General features: G+C 37.1%; 2 protein-coding genes and 1 long non-coding RNA gene across 5 annotated transcripts; 2 read left to right on the plus strand and 1 right to left on the minus strand.

The window, feature by feature from the left end:
• Window positions 1-9,660, minus strand: LOC105828572. 3 transcript variants are annotated; one of them, XR_003626816.2, is made up of 7 exons: window positions 9,507-9,660; window positions 8,828-9,065; window positions 8,688-8,729; window positions 8,564-8,602; window positions 8,079-8,479; window positions 7,830-7,992; window positions 1-7,381 (listed from the first exon to the last, which is right to left on the minus strand). XR_003626816.2 is itself a non-coding variant. In XM_028194695.2 (7 exons), the coding sequence occupies exons 2-7, from the start codon at window positions 8,925-8,927 to the stop codon at window positions 7,903-7,905; spliced, it is 597 nt and encodes a 198-aa protein (XP_028050496.2). In that variant the 5' UTR covers window positions 8,928-9,065; window positions 9,507-9,660; the 3' UTR covers window positions 1-7,902. The 3 variants fall into 3 exon arrangements, 2 of the variants coding, with proteins under 2 accessions (XP_028050496.2, XP_028050495.2); XM_028194695.2 differs by having other exon boundaries at window positions 1-7,992; window positions 8,079-8,284; window positions 8,360-8,479; XM_028194694.2 differs by having other exon boundaries at window positions 1-7,992.
• Window positions 5,561-17,209, plus strand: LOC118646639. The gene is made up of 5 exons (XM_036290008.1): window positions 5,561-5,609; window positions 6,046-6,122; window positions 6,210-6,337; window positions 6,419-6,477; window positions 15,959-17,209. Exons 1-5 carry the CDS (start codon window positions 5,561-5,563, stop codon window positions 16,009-16,011), a joined length of 366 nt encoding a protein of 121 aa, XP_036145901.1. The 3' UTR covers window positions 16,012-17,209.
• LOC105827824 lies at window positions 13,025-15,104 on the plus strand. The gene is made up of 4 exons (XR_004963922.1): window positions 13,025-13,161; window positions 13,495-14,063; window positions 14,139-14,441; window positions 14,558-15,104. It is a non-coding gene; the product is annotated as an uncharacterized LOC105827824 (long non-coding RNA).
• Window positions 17,210-19,776: the final 2,567 nt, after the last annotated feature.

Genomic DNA, 19,776 nt, shown 5'->3' on the forward strand with positions numbered 1-19,776 from the left:
TTTTTTAGGTTAGGTGTCTGCTTTGCGCCCCGGTTGTAATTAGGATTTTTTCTCTTTTCAGGTTTTCCCAGGATCAGCCACCAGGACAAGGATCGGATTTTCACGCACGCAAGGTAAGTTAATTAGACGTTTGATTATTAAACAAACAATAAAAAAAACAATTTATTCATGTTTTGCAGATTTGCACGTTTCACAATCACTTCCCGGACGCGTCGTTTCTTCACATTCGTTTCGGAATGTCGTGTGTCAAAATAAATCTTCACATGTCTCGTACGCGACGCCTCATCACAATCAGGTAAACGGATTGCAATTAATAAACAAAAAATCTTGGGCTTACTCGCATTCGGCCCAGTTCGTAAACTAAACACGGTATGCACTTCGAGCAATCCCGCGGAACTATCGCGCTCACGCACGCCTACTCGCATTCGGCGTAACTTCTAGAAACACTACGCGTCGCTCTCACTTTTAATGTCGTGAGGTTTTTACTCGACGAAATTCGTGGCGCGAAAAGCTCTCGTGAGCTCCTCGCATCGTTTTTTATACCCGGGTTGGTGCCTTCCCTCACTCTGCGCGCTTCCTCCAATCCCCGTGCGTCTGCGACGTCGGGAGAGTGTGTTTACCCCCTCCAGGTATCGTACGTCCAATCCCCGTACGATGGCACTGCCGCTTCGCAGGATGGCTGTGGTCATCCCCTCTCCAGGCTGGTCGACCAATCACAGGATAGCTCGTTATTGCTTCAGAGTGCAGCTCAGGTTGCGCTTTACGCTGTACTTTGCTCCCCGTAATGTTTCTACGGGTTGCACTTAAAAGTGCAGGTTTGACAAATAAAGTGCCACCCTGACCAATACTTATCAATGTTCTTAAAACTGATAAAACGACAAATAATATCAAGTTACGGTGACGTACATGCACCAGGCGTATGTTACAAGGAATGTAACGTTTAAAGATAACATAAAAATTACAAAGTCATTTATTAAAAATAAGACAAGATTTTTCTCGACTTTACACATGCCGTTTTCGTTTTACCAACATGCATTAAACTAATAAAAAGGGAATTTAAACGTATTTTACTGGATAATAAAAGATTAATAAAGTTATAAAATTTAAAGATATATATATATGTATATATATGAACTTGTATAAGGAAAACATATTCATACGCTATTCGCGCGTTCACTTTATCGCTAGCTATCGAATAATGACTTGTACCTCTTTGGTAAACGAAAAATAAAAAACATTGTCGCTTTGACATAAACTAACTAAAATTAACGCTAGCCTATTAAAAATAATATAAGATATCTTTTTGCGCTCGCTACTAAATCTCGCGCATTTATTAAGATTAACGCGACTCTATTGCTTCTTCGCGTCGGCGATCACCTCCGCTCGTCTCAACGTCACGCTAAGTACCTCCTTACCCTGAAGGTGCTTCCTCTCAGTTCTCGCAGCTTCGTAAAATGATATTTCGCCACTCCGCTGCTGCTGTTTCGATGTTGATGCCACCGGCTGAGGGGAACGTCTGGGAGTCGGTTGCAAGGTTAGGTTGTGACCGGAGATTTGATACACGGAATTAGAACTTTCGGATAATTTGGAAACTCACAAACCTTTTATCGCTCTGTTAACAGGTCCCCTACACGGTCGCCAGCTTCTTTAACCTTCACCAGAAGCAAGGTTGTCTCGATGACCTTGTGATGACTGCAACGGCCTCGAGCTCTCGTACGGATTCCCAACGTCTCGGCTGGATACTGACTCGAGCGTAATCCAATTTCACTCGTGCTCACGCACACGCGGAATCCACACTTATTATTAAGAACTAATTATCTCTTTTTATTTTTCAGGTGCTGCTGCTTCTCCCAGGATGGATCAGGAACGGCTCTCCTTCCAGGAACGGCCTCAGGTAAGTAACTATCTTTTATTTCAGGATCATCAGGGATCATCGCCCAGGAACAGGATCGTCGCACAACACTTAGGTAAGTAATCAGTTCTCTTTGTTTTGTTAACAATAACAATAAAAATTTATTCAAGAAAATATGTATGTTCTCCTTTATCACAGACACTTCCCGTCCGCGTCGCTTAATTCACAATCGAGTGAACGAATAAGACTATCGAATAGTCTGCTATTTGTCACACCTACTCGCATTCGGGTGACTATAATTTTTTACGCGAAACGTTTTTTAATTATACGAATCGCGGAACTTCCGCCGGTAGTCACCTACTGGCATTCGGCGACCAACGCCCTAACGCTCACAAAGATCGGGCGCGAAAACTCGACTTCGCACTGTCGAGATGTTAACTCTGTAAAGGTTCCGGCGCGAAAGCTCCTTCTTTACTTTACGAGATGTTAGCGTTATCAAGGTTCCGGCGCGAAAGCTCGTCTTTCACTCTTGCGAGATGTTATCGCTGTTAAGGTTCCGGCGCGAAAGCTCTCGAGAGCTCTCGCTGCTTGCTTATGTACCGGGAGAGAGACGCTACCCCCTCCCGACGGGATCCGCCAATCCCGCGTAGCGTCGGTGTTACCGGGCGCAAGGCTTGGTAGAAGCCCCCACTCCCTGTGGCTGGCACGGCTGCGCGGCGTCGTTGCGCCGTGGGGCAACGCGTCTGTTGTCCCTTCCATCACGGCGTATCCCCACCATCGAGTGAAGACTGCACTTGTAAGCGCAGCTGTCTGCCGTCGATCGCACTTAAAGTGTAATTCACACCGACTAACCGATTTCATGTTATACGTGGCTCACTAAAGCCACGACACTAGGAAATGCATCGAATAAGCGTATGAAACTAAAAAGGTGGCATTAAGCCAGAAAATAATTAGATTTGTAAGAAAATAAGCATAGCACAAAAGTTGTGCTTCGAGCATGTCCGAATGACAATTTCGAAAAATAGAAAATATCAAATAGTACCAAACCCTCAGTGGGTGTCGGTTTTACGTGAAATATGCACCAGAGTGCGATTCGATGCATTTGCTAATGTTTCTGTAAAATTTTAAATATTGCACTTAAAGTGCAGTTTTTATACTACAAAGATTGCACTTAAGGTGCAGTTTACTTAAACTTGCAAAAGAACTAAAAAAACTTATAAAATGACTTGAATCACACGTAATGTGATTAAATATAAACAATAGAAAGAATTTGGCGTTGAGCCTAAGTGTATTTAGATTAATTAACTTAAAATAGAGCACATGCATTGTGCTTCTGGCAACACGCTTGCCAGTACAGAAAATAACTATTAGACTGTTTTAGAAGTATGCTGGGTAGCAAATGATTATTATAATTACTGTGAAAAAGAAAATAGCTAATAGAGCTAGTAGTACCATGCAAGGTACTGATATCATTGTATAAAAAATGTCACACACGAACATATGAAAAAAGGACTTAGAAAACTTAGAAACTAAGATTATAAGTAAAATTAAGCACACGAATATATATATTTATGTAATAAGAAAAGTTAAGTAATGATTAAAAATAGGTCGCGAATTTGACCCTATGCGCTCGCGCTGGTTTTCCGCTCGCTGGTAACTCGAAATAAAATTATTTAACAAAAGTTTAGAAAATAAACTAAAAAATAAGAAAATCTTTCAGGGTTTGACCTCGTAGATGTAAACGCGTCCTACGCCGCTTCCCTGCTGTCCTCGGGTCGGGTTGGCTTGCCAGGGGTAGCCCCGTCGTCCGCCGGTACGGGAGTACGCTGCAGGATGACGCTTACGATGTTTTTTCCGTCGCTCGTTTTCCTCTCGACCCTTTCAGCTACGAAAACCTTAGGCTGCGTCGCAGAAAGGCCAGATGTCGATGCCACTGCCGCCGCCGGGTCGGGGTGCTGGGAGCTTCTGGGGGCCGGTTTCAAGGTTAGGTTGTGACCGGAGATTTGATACACGGAATTAGAACTTTCGGATAATTTGAAACTCACAAACCTTTTGTCGCTCTTTTAACAGGTCCCCTACACGGTCGCCAGCTTCTTTTACCAGAAGCAAGGTTGCCTCGATGACCTTGTGGTGACTGCAACGGCCTCGAGCTCTCGTACGGATTCCCGACGTCACGGCTGGATACAAACTCAAACGTAATCCAATGACACTCGTGCTCACGCACACTCAGGATCTGCACTTAATATTTAGAACTAATTGTATCTTTTATTTTTCAGGTGCAGCTGCTTCTCCCAGGACGGATCAGGAACGGCTCTCCTTCCAGGAACGGCCTCAGGCAAGTATCTAACGAAATAGTGTTAACCCGCGTTCACAGCCTCGAGAGGTATTATTTTCCCTTTTAAGTCCCTTTTTTTTATTTCAGGTTCATCAAGGATCGTCTCCCAGGATCAGGATCGTCGCACAACACATGGGTAAGTAAATCAGTTCACTTTGTTTTAATTAACAATAAAATATAAAAATTTATTCGATCGTTTATATATTCTCTTCATATCACAGACACTTCCCGTCCGCGTCGCTTACTTCACAAACGAGTTAACGAATAAGACTAATGAAGAGTCTTCGCAATTTGTTACTCCTACTCGCATTCGGATAACAATGACGTATTACGCAAAACGATCTTTAATTACTCGAATCGCGGAACTTCCGCCGGTGGTCACCTACTCGCATTCGGCGACCAACGCCCTTACGCGCGAAGCTCGTCTTCTAACTTGCGAGGTGTTATTGCTGTAAAAGTTCGGGCGCGAAAACTCGTCTTCTACTTCCGAAGTGTTGTCGTGGTAAAAGATCGGGCGCGAAAGCTCTCGAGAGCTCTCGGTGCTCGCTTAAGTACTCGGGAGAGTGACGCTACCTCCTTCCGTCGGGATCCGCCAATCCCGCGTGGCGTCGGTTTTTCGGGGCGCAAGGTTGGTTGAAGCCCCCACTTCTCGCGGCTTGCTCGGCTGCGCGGTCTCGTTGCGCTGTGGGCATCGCGTCTGTTGCCCCCTCCATTTCGGCGTATCCCCACCATCAAGTGGAGACTGCACTTGCAAGTGCAGCTATATGCCGATGATCGCACTTAAGGTGCAATTCACATCGATTAACGGATTTTATGTTATTCGTGGCTCACTAAAGCCAAGACACTAGGAAATGCATCGAATAAGCGTATAAAACTAAAAGAGTTGCGTTAAGCCTCAAAATAATTAGACTTGTAAGAAAATAAGCATAGCACAAAAGTTGAGCTTCGAACATGTCAAAATGACAATTTCGTAAGATAAAATAATATCAAATAGTACCAATTCCTTATTGGGTATCGGTTGTACATAAATAGCGCACCAGAGTGCGGTTTGATGCATTTACCAATGTTATCATGAATTTTTGAATATTGCACTTAAAGTGCAGTTTATACTATAAAGATTGCACTTAAAGTGCAGTTTGCTTAAAATGATTGTATGAACTAACTGAACTGTAAAACGTATAAAACGACTTAAATTGAACGTAATGTAACTAAATACAAATAATAGAAGGAGTTTGGCGTTGAGCCTCAGTGTATTTAAACTAATTAACTTAAAGTTAAAGCATATGCGTTGCGCTTCTAGCATCATGCACGCTAGTACAAAGAATGAAATAAAACAGTTTTAGAAATAGGCTGGGTAGCAAATGACTATTATAATGACTACAAAAAAGAAAATAGCTAATAAAGCTAGCAGTACCATACAAGGTACAGAAATCATTGTGTGAAGGATGTCACACACAAACATATGAAATGAATACTTAGAATGCTTACAACTAAGGTTATATATATATAATAATAATGAGCACACGAATATTTATAATAAGTGAATGTTAAAAGAACATATTTAAAATAAGTCGAGAAATATGACTTTATCTGCGCGCGCTGATTTACCGCTCGCTCTAAACTTGTAATAAAATAATTAACGCAAGTTTGGAAAATAAAAGGAATTGTCGGGGTTTGACCTCGTGTTGATATAGCGTGTCCTACGCCTCTTTCCCTTCAGCTACGGGTCGGGTTGGCTTGCCTGTGGTTGCCCCGTCGTCCGTTGGTACTGGGGTACGCTGCAGGATGACGCTTACTATACTTTTCCCGTCGCTGGTCTTCCTCTCGACTCGTTCGGACACGAACAGCTTGGTCTAAGACGCCGAAAGGCCAGACGTTGATGCTACTGCCGCCACCGGGTCGGGGTGCTGCGAGCTGCTGGGGGCCGGTTTTAAGGTTAGGTTGTGACCGGAGATTTGATACACGGAATTGGAACTTTCGGATAATTGGAAACTCACAAACCTTTTGTCGCTCTTTTAACAGGTCCCCTACACGGCCAGCTTCTTTCACCTTTACCAGAAGCAAGGTTGCCTCGATGACCTTGTGGTGACTGTAACGGCCTCGAGCTCTCGTACGGATTCCCGACGTCACGGCTGGATACAAACTCGAACGTAATCCAATAACACTCGTGCTCACGCACACTCAGGATCTGCACTTAATATTTAGAACTAATTGTATCTTTTATTTTTCAGGTGCTGCTGCTTCTCCCAGGACGGATCAGGAACGGCTCTCCTTCCAGGAACGGCCTCAGGTAAGTACCCAGGTAGCAATATGTTATCAAAAAGATATGAAAAAGTTAACCAAAAAAAGATTCGGATGACTTTTTTACTGGCTAAAAAGATACCTTTTTGCATTACAAATAGTATCACTTATTTTCGCTTGGATGATGACTTATTTATGTCTGTATGCTAACTATGGGAAAACTTATAATGGTTATCAAATTGCCAGCATATGGTAAACCTTTATCAATTGCCAATATGTAAACATAAAGTTATCGAGTTGCTATAACCAAAATATATCCATTTAAAGTCATAAAATTAACAAATACACTGGTCATCTAACAGATACCTTATAGTCATTAAGAAAGTTTGTAAAGGTTATCTAAATGGTATCAATTTATAATATCCAAAAGATATCTTAATTATTTACAGGTTATATAAAATAGGTATAAGCAACGATCAGTTTTTTATTTGAAATACGGATTAGTTTATTGCAATAACTACTAACAATTTTAATTACTAATCAACTAAACTTGATTATTAATTAAAATTATTAATAGTTAACAATTAACTAATCCGTATTTCAGATAATAAACTTTCATTATCTGCTCAATTCATATTTAGACATCAGATTTAAGAAAATCAAAATATTATTTATTTATAAAAAAAACATCCATGTTAATATTAAATATCACAAAATTCAACATTTTGTCTTAAAATTTATCATAAAATTTTATCATAAAATTTAATATTAAACATAAAATTCAATATTTTGTCAGTCTTTTTCACAGACTTATAGTTGCTCACGTTGTTCACGTCGTTTATTTTCAGCTACTCTGATTGCTTTTATTCGATCGCCCCCACGGCGAAGCCAGTCGGCAATTCGAGCTTCAAGTGCTTTTATTTTTGTTTCCGGAAATATGTTACGTACAACATCTAAAAAAATAGAAAAAGTAAACGGATATTATCAATACAATATCACGAAATATGATAGAGCTGTGTTTTTATTCGGAAACTTCATCTAAATTCATTCAAATGTCTTTATATAACTCTATATAACTTTAAGTAGTTAACAAAGACAGAACGACATTCGAAAACACCTGGATAAAATTTCCGAATATTGTATAGAAGAGAAATGCCAATTTTCCATTCTAAAATTGACTGGCAGAATATGTGTCAATTTGAATATTGTGATGCCAATGTGGAACAGATGTAATGCAAATTGTAAACTAACGTGTAAAATATTTATTTCGATCAACATTCGCTATATTCATAATTAAACAAATTTAACATCTGTAGTTCAAGAAATCAATTTCCGTTACATTTGTTCTGCATTGCCGTCACAATGTCTAGGATTTTACTTAACTAAAGGTTTTTTACGTACTAATTATAAGGTATGGAAATCTAAATTTTGAAATTTTTGGAACGTTTTCAGCTCCGAGAGTCCAAACTACAGTTTAAGTTAAATTATCCGTCATAACTGTTTCCATGGCATATTTGATTACTTTTTGAACAGTCTTCCCACCAATTTCTTGAATTTTTTGCATCTGGAAATAATTAAATTAAATTTTTGCATTATTGAATAATTAATCAGCATGTCAAATATTCTCATTCAAAATATTCTTGTACGTACAAATTGATTTCGCATTTCCTCACTCTCATTCAAATCATGATCAAAATGTTGTAGTGCGTCTATACTGAATGGCATCGGGGGCAGAAGTGAATAATTACGATTTCTTTGCTCCATAGGATTAGTATTTGCTCGTACAATTTCTATTAACTCATTTACTTTTCGCATAATCAAATATTCATAACGTTTTCGTTCTTCTCTACAATTATCTGGAAAGAAAAATAATAAAATAATCAGATAATAACAGATAATATAAGTATAGATGTTAAAAAATGTATACTTACTACAACATACTGCATTGTTGTGCACTTGTTTATCTTCATGATTAATTTCGTTTTCAACATCCTCATCTACATTATTTAATTGTTCATCCTCGATTAGATATTCTTCATGTACATATTCGTCTGTAAAATAAGATATCTTTGAGTTAGATGTATTCCATATAATATTTCAAATATGTTGAGATAATTCATTAATGCTAATTTTACCTTGCTCTTCATTTTCTAGTCTTTTTATAATATTATTCTCTGTAACAAAATATAATTTATAGCAGTTTTTTTACACTATTTAAATATAAATTTTCTTCATATTTGATACATAATCTATATATACCTATAAAATTGTTGGGCGGAAGATACATAATCTTCGGATTACCTACGAAATATAAAAAATAATATAAAATATACTATATAATTATAATAAAAAATATACGTATACTGTATAATTATTCCAATCGACAAATATAAACTTACTCATTTCTGATATATTCGTTGGATTTGATCTTTTTAGTTTGCGGTTCTTTTCCGCATTATAAGAATGAACAGCTGCCATTCTACACATAAGAGACATCATACAATGTCAAACAACAGAAATAAGAACAAGAAATAACATAGGAAAATTATTCCTATTATTCCTTATGTGAAAATGATTCTTATTGACTGTTGTTTGGCATTGTATGCCCCAAAAATAGTTATCCATGTGAACCAAAATCTGCAAAAGACAAAAATTAAACGCAACAAAAAAATACAAGATAATTTAACCTAATTTAACCACATTAAACTTTATTAGTATTAAAATAGAACACTGCTATAAAATGATTATAACCATTCATGCGAACCAAAATCTGACTCCTGTGAAGGACAAAAATCAAATATATGTAATACAAAGAAACAAGATAATCACAAAACTTATTAGACCATAAAACCAAATATCAATACGAAGTATATAAAATAATATAAAACCAATATATAAAATAATATAAAACCAAATATATAGAATAATATAAAACCAAATATAACAACAAATAATAAAATCAATCGGTTCATATATTTCATCTATAGATTTCTAACCTGTGGAATGACATGTGAAATACGTATAATACACATGTTAAGTTGTTGGAAAATAAACTGGAGTTTAAATACTCTAACTTACTGATAAAAATTAGTCGAAGCCTCACTGTGATTTTGCACAATTTGGCGTGGATTTGGCCGAGATATCGGCCAAATAAGATTGGATAAGATATATCAAATAAGAATCGATAGCAGGGATAAAAGAAGGAACACAGCACGCCGGTAGTGATGATAGTGAGACTAGTGAGAGTAGTAGTAGGGATAAATCGGCGGAAGATTAAGGCCGGATCTACAATAAGTGTAGTAAGCCTTATGCCATAAGAAACTGACCAATTATAATTAAATGTGAAAAGAATAATCGAATGTAATTGGTTAATTCCTTATGGCTTAAGGCTTGCTACACCTATTGTAGATCCGGCCTTATACATTTAAATTTGAAAGGAACTAAGGGTAAAAACCACAATTATGTTGGAGAATTTTACAACAGTTCCATTACTACACTAAACTCAATTTTTGTGCCGGTATAAGGGTGCTGTTCCATAGGCCTCGGAAAACGGAATCGGAACGAGCGGACCACCAATCACGGGATCGTTCTGATAGAACCCTTTTACTAATTCCGTCAAAACGGTCCCGTGATTGGTAATCCGCTCATTCCGATTCCGTTTTCCAAGACCATGGGACAGCACCCTGTACCAAATTTGATGAGCTAAAAAGTGATAATAATAAAAAACAGGAAAATATATATATGTAACGTTTATTTATGTGTCACTGTGAATTAGAGGGAAAATATACAGGGTGTCCCAAATCTGGTGTGCAATACTTCATGGAAAGATAGACGGGATCGAGATGAACATAAAAATCCAATATAATCTTGGTTAGGTCTATCAATAATCAAGATATAAATTTTTTAATTTATGCGAATGAGAGCGCGCCTTGCGCGCCGAAGGAAGGGCTCGAGCCGCTCGAGCCATAGCACGGCCTACTGTCTCAAGCATTGGCTGCCGGCGGCGGCGGGGGGAAGAAGGAGAAGCGTGGCGTCGTCGCCGTTCCCACGTCTCGCCGCACCGCGCCTAAGCTCGCGTCGATGGCTGCTACACATACTCGCGATTACATGACAAGATTATAAATTATTAATAAAAATATGACAAATTTAAATCGTAATAAACTTCTGTAAATAAGAAAGTCAAAAGAGAGAAAGCGATGGAAACGTATGAATCCTGCAAATAATATAATATTTGCTGCATCAAATTCTCTTATCGTTTTTTATGGAATATTCAATTAACGAAGATTTATCACGATTGATTCTTTATACATTCTCCTTTCATAACCATCTTATTAGAAAATTACAAAATGCACGAAATACTATCCTTAATATACACTCTTTGTAAAATAACACGATAGAAAAATATTCACGTTTGATCTAAGGACTTCAGGATAAATTATTCGATGCGACTTCTACGGTAATTATAGGTAATCAGAGATCAATGTTATGTCAAGTATCGTTAGTATGGTTAACAACAAAGGATTTTCTCTTGTATATGATAGAGAACTTCGAGTTTCTTCTATCGTTAATACATTATAAGTCACTGAAAATCTGTCGTAATTAATAATGCAATTAAAGGTAGAAGAAACTGTAAGTTTTCTATGGTTATAAAAGAAAATCGTTCGTTGTATTAACAATACATGATATTAAACATTAATTTTTAAGCATAATTATCGTAGCATCGCGCCTAAGCTATCGTGAAATCGTTACATCAAGAGGGAATATTTTTCAGTGTTATTACAAAGAGTGTAACATACTATGGATAAGTATTTCGCGCATTTTAGTATGACACCTCTCTCTCTCTCTCTCTCTCTCTCTCTCTCTCTCTCTGTCTCTCTCTTTCTCTCTCTTTCCCTCACAAGCACTACGTAGTACACAAATACAATAAATATTACCACGTTTAACAACATTAGTTTGTACTATTCTACTTTCATTATGTGTGTAAATTGAATAAAATTTTAACAATTATCATTTCTTTATATTTTTAGTATTACACACGATCGAAAAAAAAATTATCAAAAATTATCACTAAAACTGCGATAAATAATCAGCACGATACTTTCTTTCTGAGTGTCGTATCGTGTTTAATGTTAAAAATGTTAAAAAATAGTAATCTTGTTAAAAAAATTTTATATGACATTTAATGAAACTCTAATAATATTGATTGGAACTGTTGTTGAAAATGACATTTATCGTGTTTCTGTAAATACTTTAGAGGGAAAGATATTCTGCTAACTTCGCGAAATACATCTTTTTATCTTTGTCTTTTTAATATAAAAATTGTAGCAACGTTCTGCTTTATTTAATTACACATAATGAAAGTAGAATAGTACAAACTAATGTTGTTAAACGTGGTAATATTTATTGTATTTGTGTACTACGTAGTGCTTGAGAGGGAAAGAGGAAAAAAGAGGGAGAAAGAGAGAGAGAGAGAGAGAGAGAGAGAGAGAGAGAGAGAGAGAGAGAGAGAGAGAGAGAGAGAGAGAGAGAGAGAGAGAGAGAGAGAGAGAGAGGTGTCATACTAAAATGCGCGAAATACTTATCCATAGTATGTTACACTCTTTGTAATAACACTGAAAAATATTCCCTCTTGATGTAACGATTTCACGATAGCTTAGGCGCGATGCTACGATAATTATGCTTAAAAATTAATGTTTAATATCATGTATTGTTAATACAACGAACGATTTTCTTTTATAACCATAGAAAACTTACAGTTTCTTCTACCTTTAATTGCATTATTAATTACGACAGATTTTCAGTGACTTATAATGTATTAACGATAGAAGAAACTCGAAGTTCTCTATCATATACAAGAGAAAATCCTTTGTTGTTAACCATACTAACGATACTTGACATAACATTGATCTCTGATTACCTATAATTACCGTAGAAGTCGCATCGAATAATTTATCCTGAAGTCCTTAGATCAAACGTGAATATTTTTCTATCGTGTTATTTTACAAAGAGTGTATATTAAGGATAGTATTTCGTGCATTTTGTAATTTTCTAATAAGATGGTTATGAAAGGAGAATGTATAAAGAATCAATCGTGATAAATCTTCGTTAATTGAATATTCCATAAAAAACGATAAGAGAATTTGATGCAGCAAATATTATATTATTTGCAGGATTCATACGTTTCCATCGCTTTCTCTCTTTTGACTTTCTTATTTACAGAAGTTTATTACGATTTAAATTTGTCATATTTTTATTAATAATTTATAATCTTGTCATGTAATCGCGAGTATGCGTAGCAGCCATCGACGCGAGCTTAGGCGCGGTGCGGCGAGACGTGGGAACGGCGACGACGCCACGCTTCTCCTTCTTCCCCCCGCCGCCGCCGGCAGCCAATGCTTGAGACAGTAGGCCGTGCTATGGCTCGAGCGGCTCGAGCCCTTCCTTCGGCGCGCAAGGCGCGCTCTCATTCGCATAAATTAAAAAATTTATATCTTGATTATTGATAGACCTAACCAAGATTATATTGGATTTTTATGTTCATCTCGATCCCGTCTATTTTTCCATGAAGTATTGCACACCAGATTTGGGACACCCTGTATACAGAATTATCATTATATGGAACAATAAAGCCTTTTCTGTCAACTTGATCTATGGTCCATGTTTGAGATTCGGAAAGCTCACGTCCTTCAAAGATGCCTAAATTACGAGAATCGCATGGATAATCAGCAATAGGGTGAGTATTGATGAATTTGCGACCAATAATAACAGGAATTCCATCATTATAACATATATGTTCTATAAGAATAACACTTTTGTTCGATAGATAGCAACAATTATTAGGACTCTTGTCAGTTAATATAAAATCTTGAAATTTAATTTCTTGGTGGGGATCGGTGTATCCTTCGGGAAACTGATTATCTAATTTATTCTTTTTTTTGTTTAAACTGTAACCAGTTTTAATCGAGTTAATTGGAAGTATAAGATGGATTGATCGTTCTGCTATTCTTTTCATTACTTGTGATAAAGGCTGAGCGCCACTTTTAATCATTAATTTTATTTTTTGCAGAAAACTTTCAAACGGAAAACAACTGAAAGAATCAAGAGGCCCGTAATTAAGAACGTCTGCAGAAATATGAATTAAGTTGTGAATGTTATATATTAGTGTTTCTTTACCGTACAAAAGTTCCATATTATCTACGAAGTAGTTCATAAGATCTTGAGCATACCTATTATTACGGATACATTCTCTTGAGTCACAGAGAATTCTAACAGCACAATTGAGAGCATTAAAATGTAATATCTGAGGTTTACTTAAAAAATGCTGAAGAACTGTGGGGCCTAGATACAACAACAATAATCGAAACTCTGTTGCTTTCCAATGAGTGACTTCTTCAAAAAAACGCGGACATCGTGAAAATTCTGCTGGAACGGATTTAGCCAAACTACGATAAAAATCATTAAATGCGGCAAATTTAGTTAATGCTTCCCTGGATTTTCCCATATTGCGGATCCAAATTAAAATGAGTTTTTTCATTGTTCCTAAACATAACAAGTGCATATAATCGAGCGGAAATAGCTTCACCATATCAACACCTATGGTTTCAAAAGGAGATAAAATATTCCGATATACAATAGGTAGTCCTTCTCTAAAAGCTTCATTGGTTCTCAAAATTGAATTTTTTTCTTGAAATATTCGTCGTCCATTTACAGTTTCACCAGATTGAATACACTTGGCACAACGGTTGTTATGAGCGGGAAAGCATGAAATAAAATTTCGTGCAGGAGTGTCAGCAAGAACTGCATTTAATTGAACGAAATAGTTTTGATTTTTGTACATGAAACCCTCATTGTGTAATTTCGTATACTCTATAAAAAATGGTTCAAGAAACTGAGCCGCGGAAGAAGGCTTTCCACTTCCATGAAACGCTCCAATAACAAATGGTTCGACAAACTGAGTTCCGACAACTTTACCTAGTATGGGGCACAACTGACTCTTCGAACTTTTTGATATAGGTAATCCATCGATATTAATATTAATATTAATAATCACAGGATTTTTCTTGTCAGCAATATATTGCAACAAGTTTTTATATTGCAACTGTTCTTTCAATGTCCTTTCTAATCCATAGTGAGCATAAGTACTTCCAGCGAAAGTCTGTATGTCAATTCTATTTGGTGTATTAAGCAATGTCCTGCTATCAGATGGAAGTTCAGGATGACCAAATTTTCGTAACCCTGTCAGAAGATTATTTACAACGGAGGTACTGTATGTTAAATTGCCCAATGAGCAAGAAAAGTTCGAAGATCAGTAGTAGAACAAGACAATTGAGATTGAACTTTCATCGGGTTATGTATTGTAAGTTTTTCTTCCAATCTATTAAGATCTTCTGTATTATCAAACCGTTCGACATTATCAAAAAAATAATCAGTTTTATAATGAATGTCATTAGGAATAGGAGTATGAGATCTTGGCTGAGAGCAGGAAGGACGAATAGGATCAGGCGCAATATTATTTCCTAAATTTGCAAGACAATTAATATCCATTTGCAAAAGAGCACGTGTCCGTCGCCTTTGCTGTCTTCGCGAAACTTCAAGAAACGATTTTCGAGGGGGTCCCATAATTAATGTATATTTTAATATTTTAATTAATAAATGAAAAAGAATAATAAACAAAAATAATTGTTACTCACTTAAATTTCCTTGTTAAGAAAATGCGTTTTATATATATAATCCAAAATTTTATTATAACCTAAAAAGTAAAGTGCACTTTATAAATATTTGATTATATATTATATATGTGTAGAAATAAAAATAATATGTGGTAATAAAAGATACACTTACGTGTATTGTAACACTAATATATATTTATATATTAGTACTTATATATTATACATTAATATACTTATATATAACTTTTACGAGAAGCCGCGCGTGTTTGCGATTGAGAGATATCATTTAATTTCATCTATTGGATAACATTTAGATAACTATTTCAAGCATTCCCGCCAAAATATAAATGTTAACTTCTAGATAACATATTTCCATTATCAAAAAAGATATCATACAAATGATATCCTTTTTGGATCATTTTAATGATCTCAATAAGACGTCACATATATGATATCTAACTGATGACTGTAACAATAAAGTTAGAAACAGCGCTGCTGAAAGATATCTTTTGGACAACTTTTATACAGATAACTTTAGATAACAGTAAATTGATAATTTTCCGATGCCTTAGAACAGTCATCTATCAGATAAAATAACATGATGACTTTTAGACATCAATTTTTCTTTCCGTTAAGAAATCATAAAAAAGATATCGTTAAGGCAACAATAAAACAGATATCGATTTAAAGGAATGCATTGGTTATCTTATAGTAAAATCCTAAAGGCAACCTTACAACGATAACTTATAGGCACCAATTAGATATTAATGCTACCTGGGTATCTAACGAAATAGTGTTAACCCGCGTTCACAGCCTCGAGAGGTATCATTTTCCCTTTTAAGTCCCTTTCTTTTATTTCAGGTTCATCAAGGATCGTCGCCCAGGATCAGGATCGTCGCACAACACATGGGTAAGTAAATCAGTTCACTTTGTTTTAATTAACAATAAAATATAAAAATTTATTCAATCGTTTATATATTCTCTTCATATCACAGACACTTCCCGTCCGCGTCGCTTACTTCACAAACGAGTTAACGGATAAGTCTAATAAATAGTCTTCGCAATTTGTTACTCCTACTCGCATTCGGGTAACAATGACGTATTACGCGAAACGATCTTTAATTACTCGAATCGCGGAACTTCCGCCGGTGGTCACCTACTCGCATTCGGCGACCAACGCCCTAACGCGCGAAAGCTCGTCTTCTAACTTGCGAGGTGTTATCGCTGTAAAAGTTCGGGCGCGAAAGCTCTCAAGAGCTCTCGGTGCTCGCTTAAGTACTCGGGAGAGTGACGCTACCCCCTCCCGTCGGGATCCGCCAATCGCGTGTGGCGTCGGTTTTCCTGGGCGCAAGGCTCGGTTGAAGCCCCCACTTCTCGCGGCTTGCTCGGCTGCGCGGTCTCGTTGCGCTGTGGGCATCGCGTCTGTTACCCCCTCCATCTTGGCGTATCCCCACCATCAAGTGGAGACTGCACTTGCAAGTGCAGCTATATGCCGATGATCGCACTTAAGGTGCAATTCACATCGATTAACGGATTTTATGTTATTCGTGGCTCACTAAAGCCACGACACTAGGAAATGCATCGAATAAGCGTATGAAACTAAAAAAGTTGCGTTAAGCCTTAAAATAACTAGACTTGTAAGAAAATAAGCATAGCACAAAAGTTGAGCTTCAAGCATGTCAAAATGACAATTTCGTAAGATAAAATAATATCAAATAGTACCAATCCCTTACTGGGTATCGGTTGTACGTAAATAGCGCACCAGAGTGCGGTTTGATGCATTTACTAATGTTATCATGAATTTTTGAATATTGCATTTAAAGTGCAGTTTATACTATAAAGATTGCACTTAAAGTGCAGTTTGCTTAAAATGATTGTATGAACTAACTGAACTGTAAAACGTATAAAACGACTTAAATTGAACGTAATGTAACTAAATACAAATAATAGAAGGAATTTGGCGTTGAGCCTCAGTGTATATAAACTAATTAATTTAAAGTTAAAGCACATGCGTTGTGCTTCTAGCATCATGCACGCTAGTACAAAGAATGAAATAAAACAGTTTTAGAAATAGGCTGGGTAGCAAATGACTATTATAATGACTACAAAAAAGAAAATATCTAATAAAGCTAGCAGTACCATACAAGGTACAGAAATCATTGTGTGAAGGATGTCACACACAAACATATGAAATGAATACTTAGAATGCTTACAACTAAGGTTATATATATAATAATAATGAGCACACGAATATTTATAATAAGTGAATGTTAAAAGAACATATTTAAGAATAAGTCGAGAAATTTGACTTTATCTGCGCGCGCTGATTTACCGCTCGCTCTAAACTTGTAATAAAATAGTTAACGCAAGTTTGGAAAAAGAAAGAAAATAAAAGGAGTTGTCGGGGTTTGACCTCGTGTTGGTGTAGCGCGTCCTACGCCTCTTTCCCTTCAGCTTCGGGTCGGGTTGGCTTGCCTGTGGTTGCCCCGTCGTCCGTTGGTACTGGGGTACGCTGCAGGATGACGCTTACTATACTTTTCCCGTCGCTGGTCTTCCTCTCGACTCGTTCGGACACGAAACGCTTGGTCTGAGACGCCGAAAGGCCAGACGTTGATGCCACTGCCGCCACCGGGTCGAGGTGCTGTGAGCTGCTGGGGGCCGGTTTCAAGGTTAGGGTTGAAGAGAAATTTCAGAATTTTTTTTTGAGTTAGGATTTTTCTGGGATTCCTGGTGTCTTCCTGAAGACCCTCCCTGTGATAGTTTTCCGATCATTTAGCTCTAGCGTCCGTCAAAACTCATTTTGTGACTTTGAGGTTTTTTGAAATTTTTTTTTGGAAACCGGAACTTTTGTTAATTTTTTCTTATGTATCTCGACGAGAGGAGCAACTTTGGTCCTCTTGAAGAACCCTCTATCTCTTACCGTTTGGCTGTAAAAACACTTGGAATTTTGAAAAAAAAATTTTTTATTTCGTCCACCGAGTTTTCGTATTTTTTCCTTATAGAACTCGACGAGAGGAGCAACTTTGGTCCTTTTGACTAACCCTCTATCTCTTACCGTTTGGCTGTAAAAAATTCTTAGAATTTTGGAAAAGAAATTTTTATTTCGTCCACCGGGGTTTGACGTTTTATCCTTATAGAACTCGACGAGAGGAGCAACTTTGGTCCTATTGACCAACCCTCTATCTCTTACTTTTTGGTGGTAAAAAATAATTCTTTTTACTTTCACCGGGATTTGACATTGCATCCTTATAGAACTCGACGAGAGGAGCAACTTTGGTCCTCTTGACCAACCCTCTATCACTTACTTTTTGGTTGTAAAAAATAATTTTTTTTACTTTCACCGGGATTTGACATTGCATCCTTATAGAACTCGACGAGAGGAGCAACTTTGATCCTCTTGACTAATACTCTATCTCTTACCGTTTGGCTGTAATAAATTCTTAGAATTTTGGAAAAATTTTTCAAAGTTCCACAAGTCATTTTTTTCATAAAAATGGTACTTTTGTCGACTATAACAGTTGATTCACGATGTCAAGAAACGCGTTTTGGTACTACAAATTTTGGACCGATTTTTGGAATTTTTGGAATTTTTTTGAAATTTTTTAAAGTCCCTAGTCTTACATTTGGTTGGAAAAATCGGTCAAGTTACGACTATACCAATTGATTCAGAACGTTGAGAAACGCGTTTTAGGACATCAAATTTTGGTTCAATTTTTAGAATTTTTTGAAATTTCTCTAAAGAAATTTTTTTTTAAATCTATCATCTGAGGGATAGGGAGGGAAGGGGAATTAAAAACAGACCAAAATAGGGTAAATATTTTTTTCGTGATTTATGAAACGTGTAATATCGCCTAAATTATTGACGACAGCTTTTATTATAGATGTAGTTTTTGTAACGCATAAATAGGATACAAATAAAATTTGTAAAGATGATTGGAGTAGATTGATTATGGACGTGATTGTAGTTTGACGCGCTTCGCGCGCGCGTCAAACTGAACTTTCGAGCGTGCTCTTGTCAAGTAGGTTAATAGGGGGGTGCAGGGGGCGAAGCCCCCGCTGGGGGGGGGGCAAAGCCCCCCCCGGAGTAAAAAATAATCAAACAAAAAGACAAGTGCAGTATCAATAAGCAACAATATTGGCTTGACGCTGTAATTGTCAATCTTTTGAATTTTTAAAAAGCGATTTTAGTTTTGTGGCAAGAAAAGAAAGCCGGAGCCCCGTTAGCCGCGGAATAGTCGTACTCCGCGTTTTCCGGTTCTCACCGCGTGGAGGTGGGGACGGCACGTGAGCTCGCGCCCAACGTAATCGTGGACGAGACGCGAGATCTTTGGAGAGCCTTTTTTTGGGTTTTTATTGTTTTTTGGTTTTTTGGGTTTTGTTTTTTATTGTTTTTTGGGGTTTTTGTTTTTTATTGTTTTTTTGGGTTTGTTTCTTATTTTTTAAAATCGGGAACGTCGTTTATTTGTCCGTTGAATGTAACATTTTGCCAAGTTTACGCAGTTCCAACTTGAAATGTTTTTTCCATTCAGCGGAAGTTAATCCGCGTGCCAATTGCAGCGCGCGACTGAGCAGTTGCGAGCTCGTTACGTGGTTGAATAAATCTTTTCGTTGCCGCAGTAATGTTCTCCATGTGTAAATATTTTTTGGCCGTTTGCTACTTATAGCGTGTAGCAATATAA

Source organism: Monomorium pharaonis, chromosome 1 (assembly GCF_013373865.1).
Source record: "Monomorium pharaonis isolate MP-MQ-018 chromosome 1, ASM1337386v2, whole genome shotgun sequence".
NCBI lineage: Eukaryota > Metazoa > Arthropoda > Insecta > Hymenoptera > Formicidae > Monomorium > Monomorium pharaonis.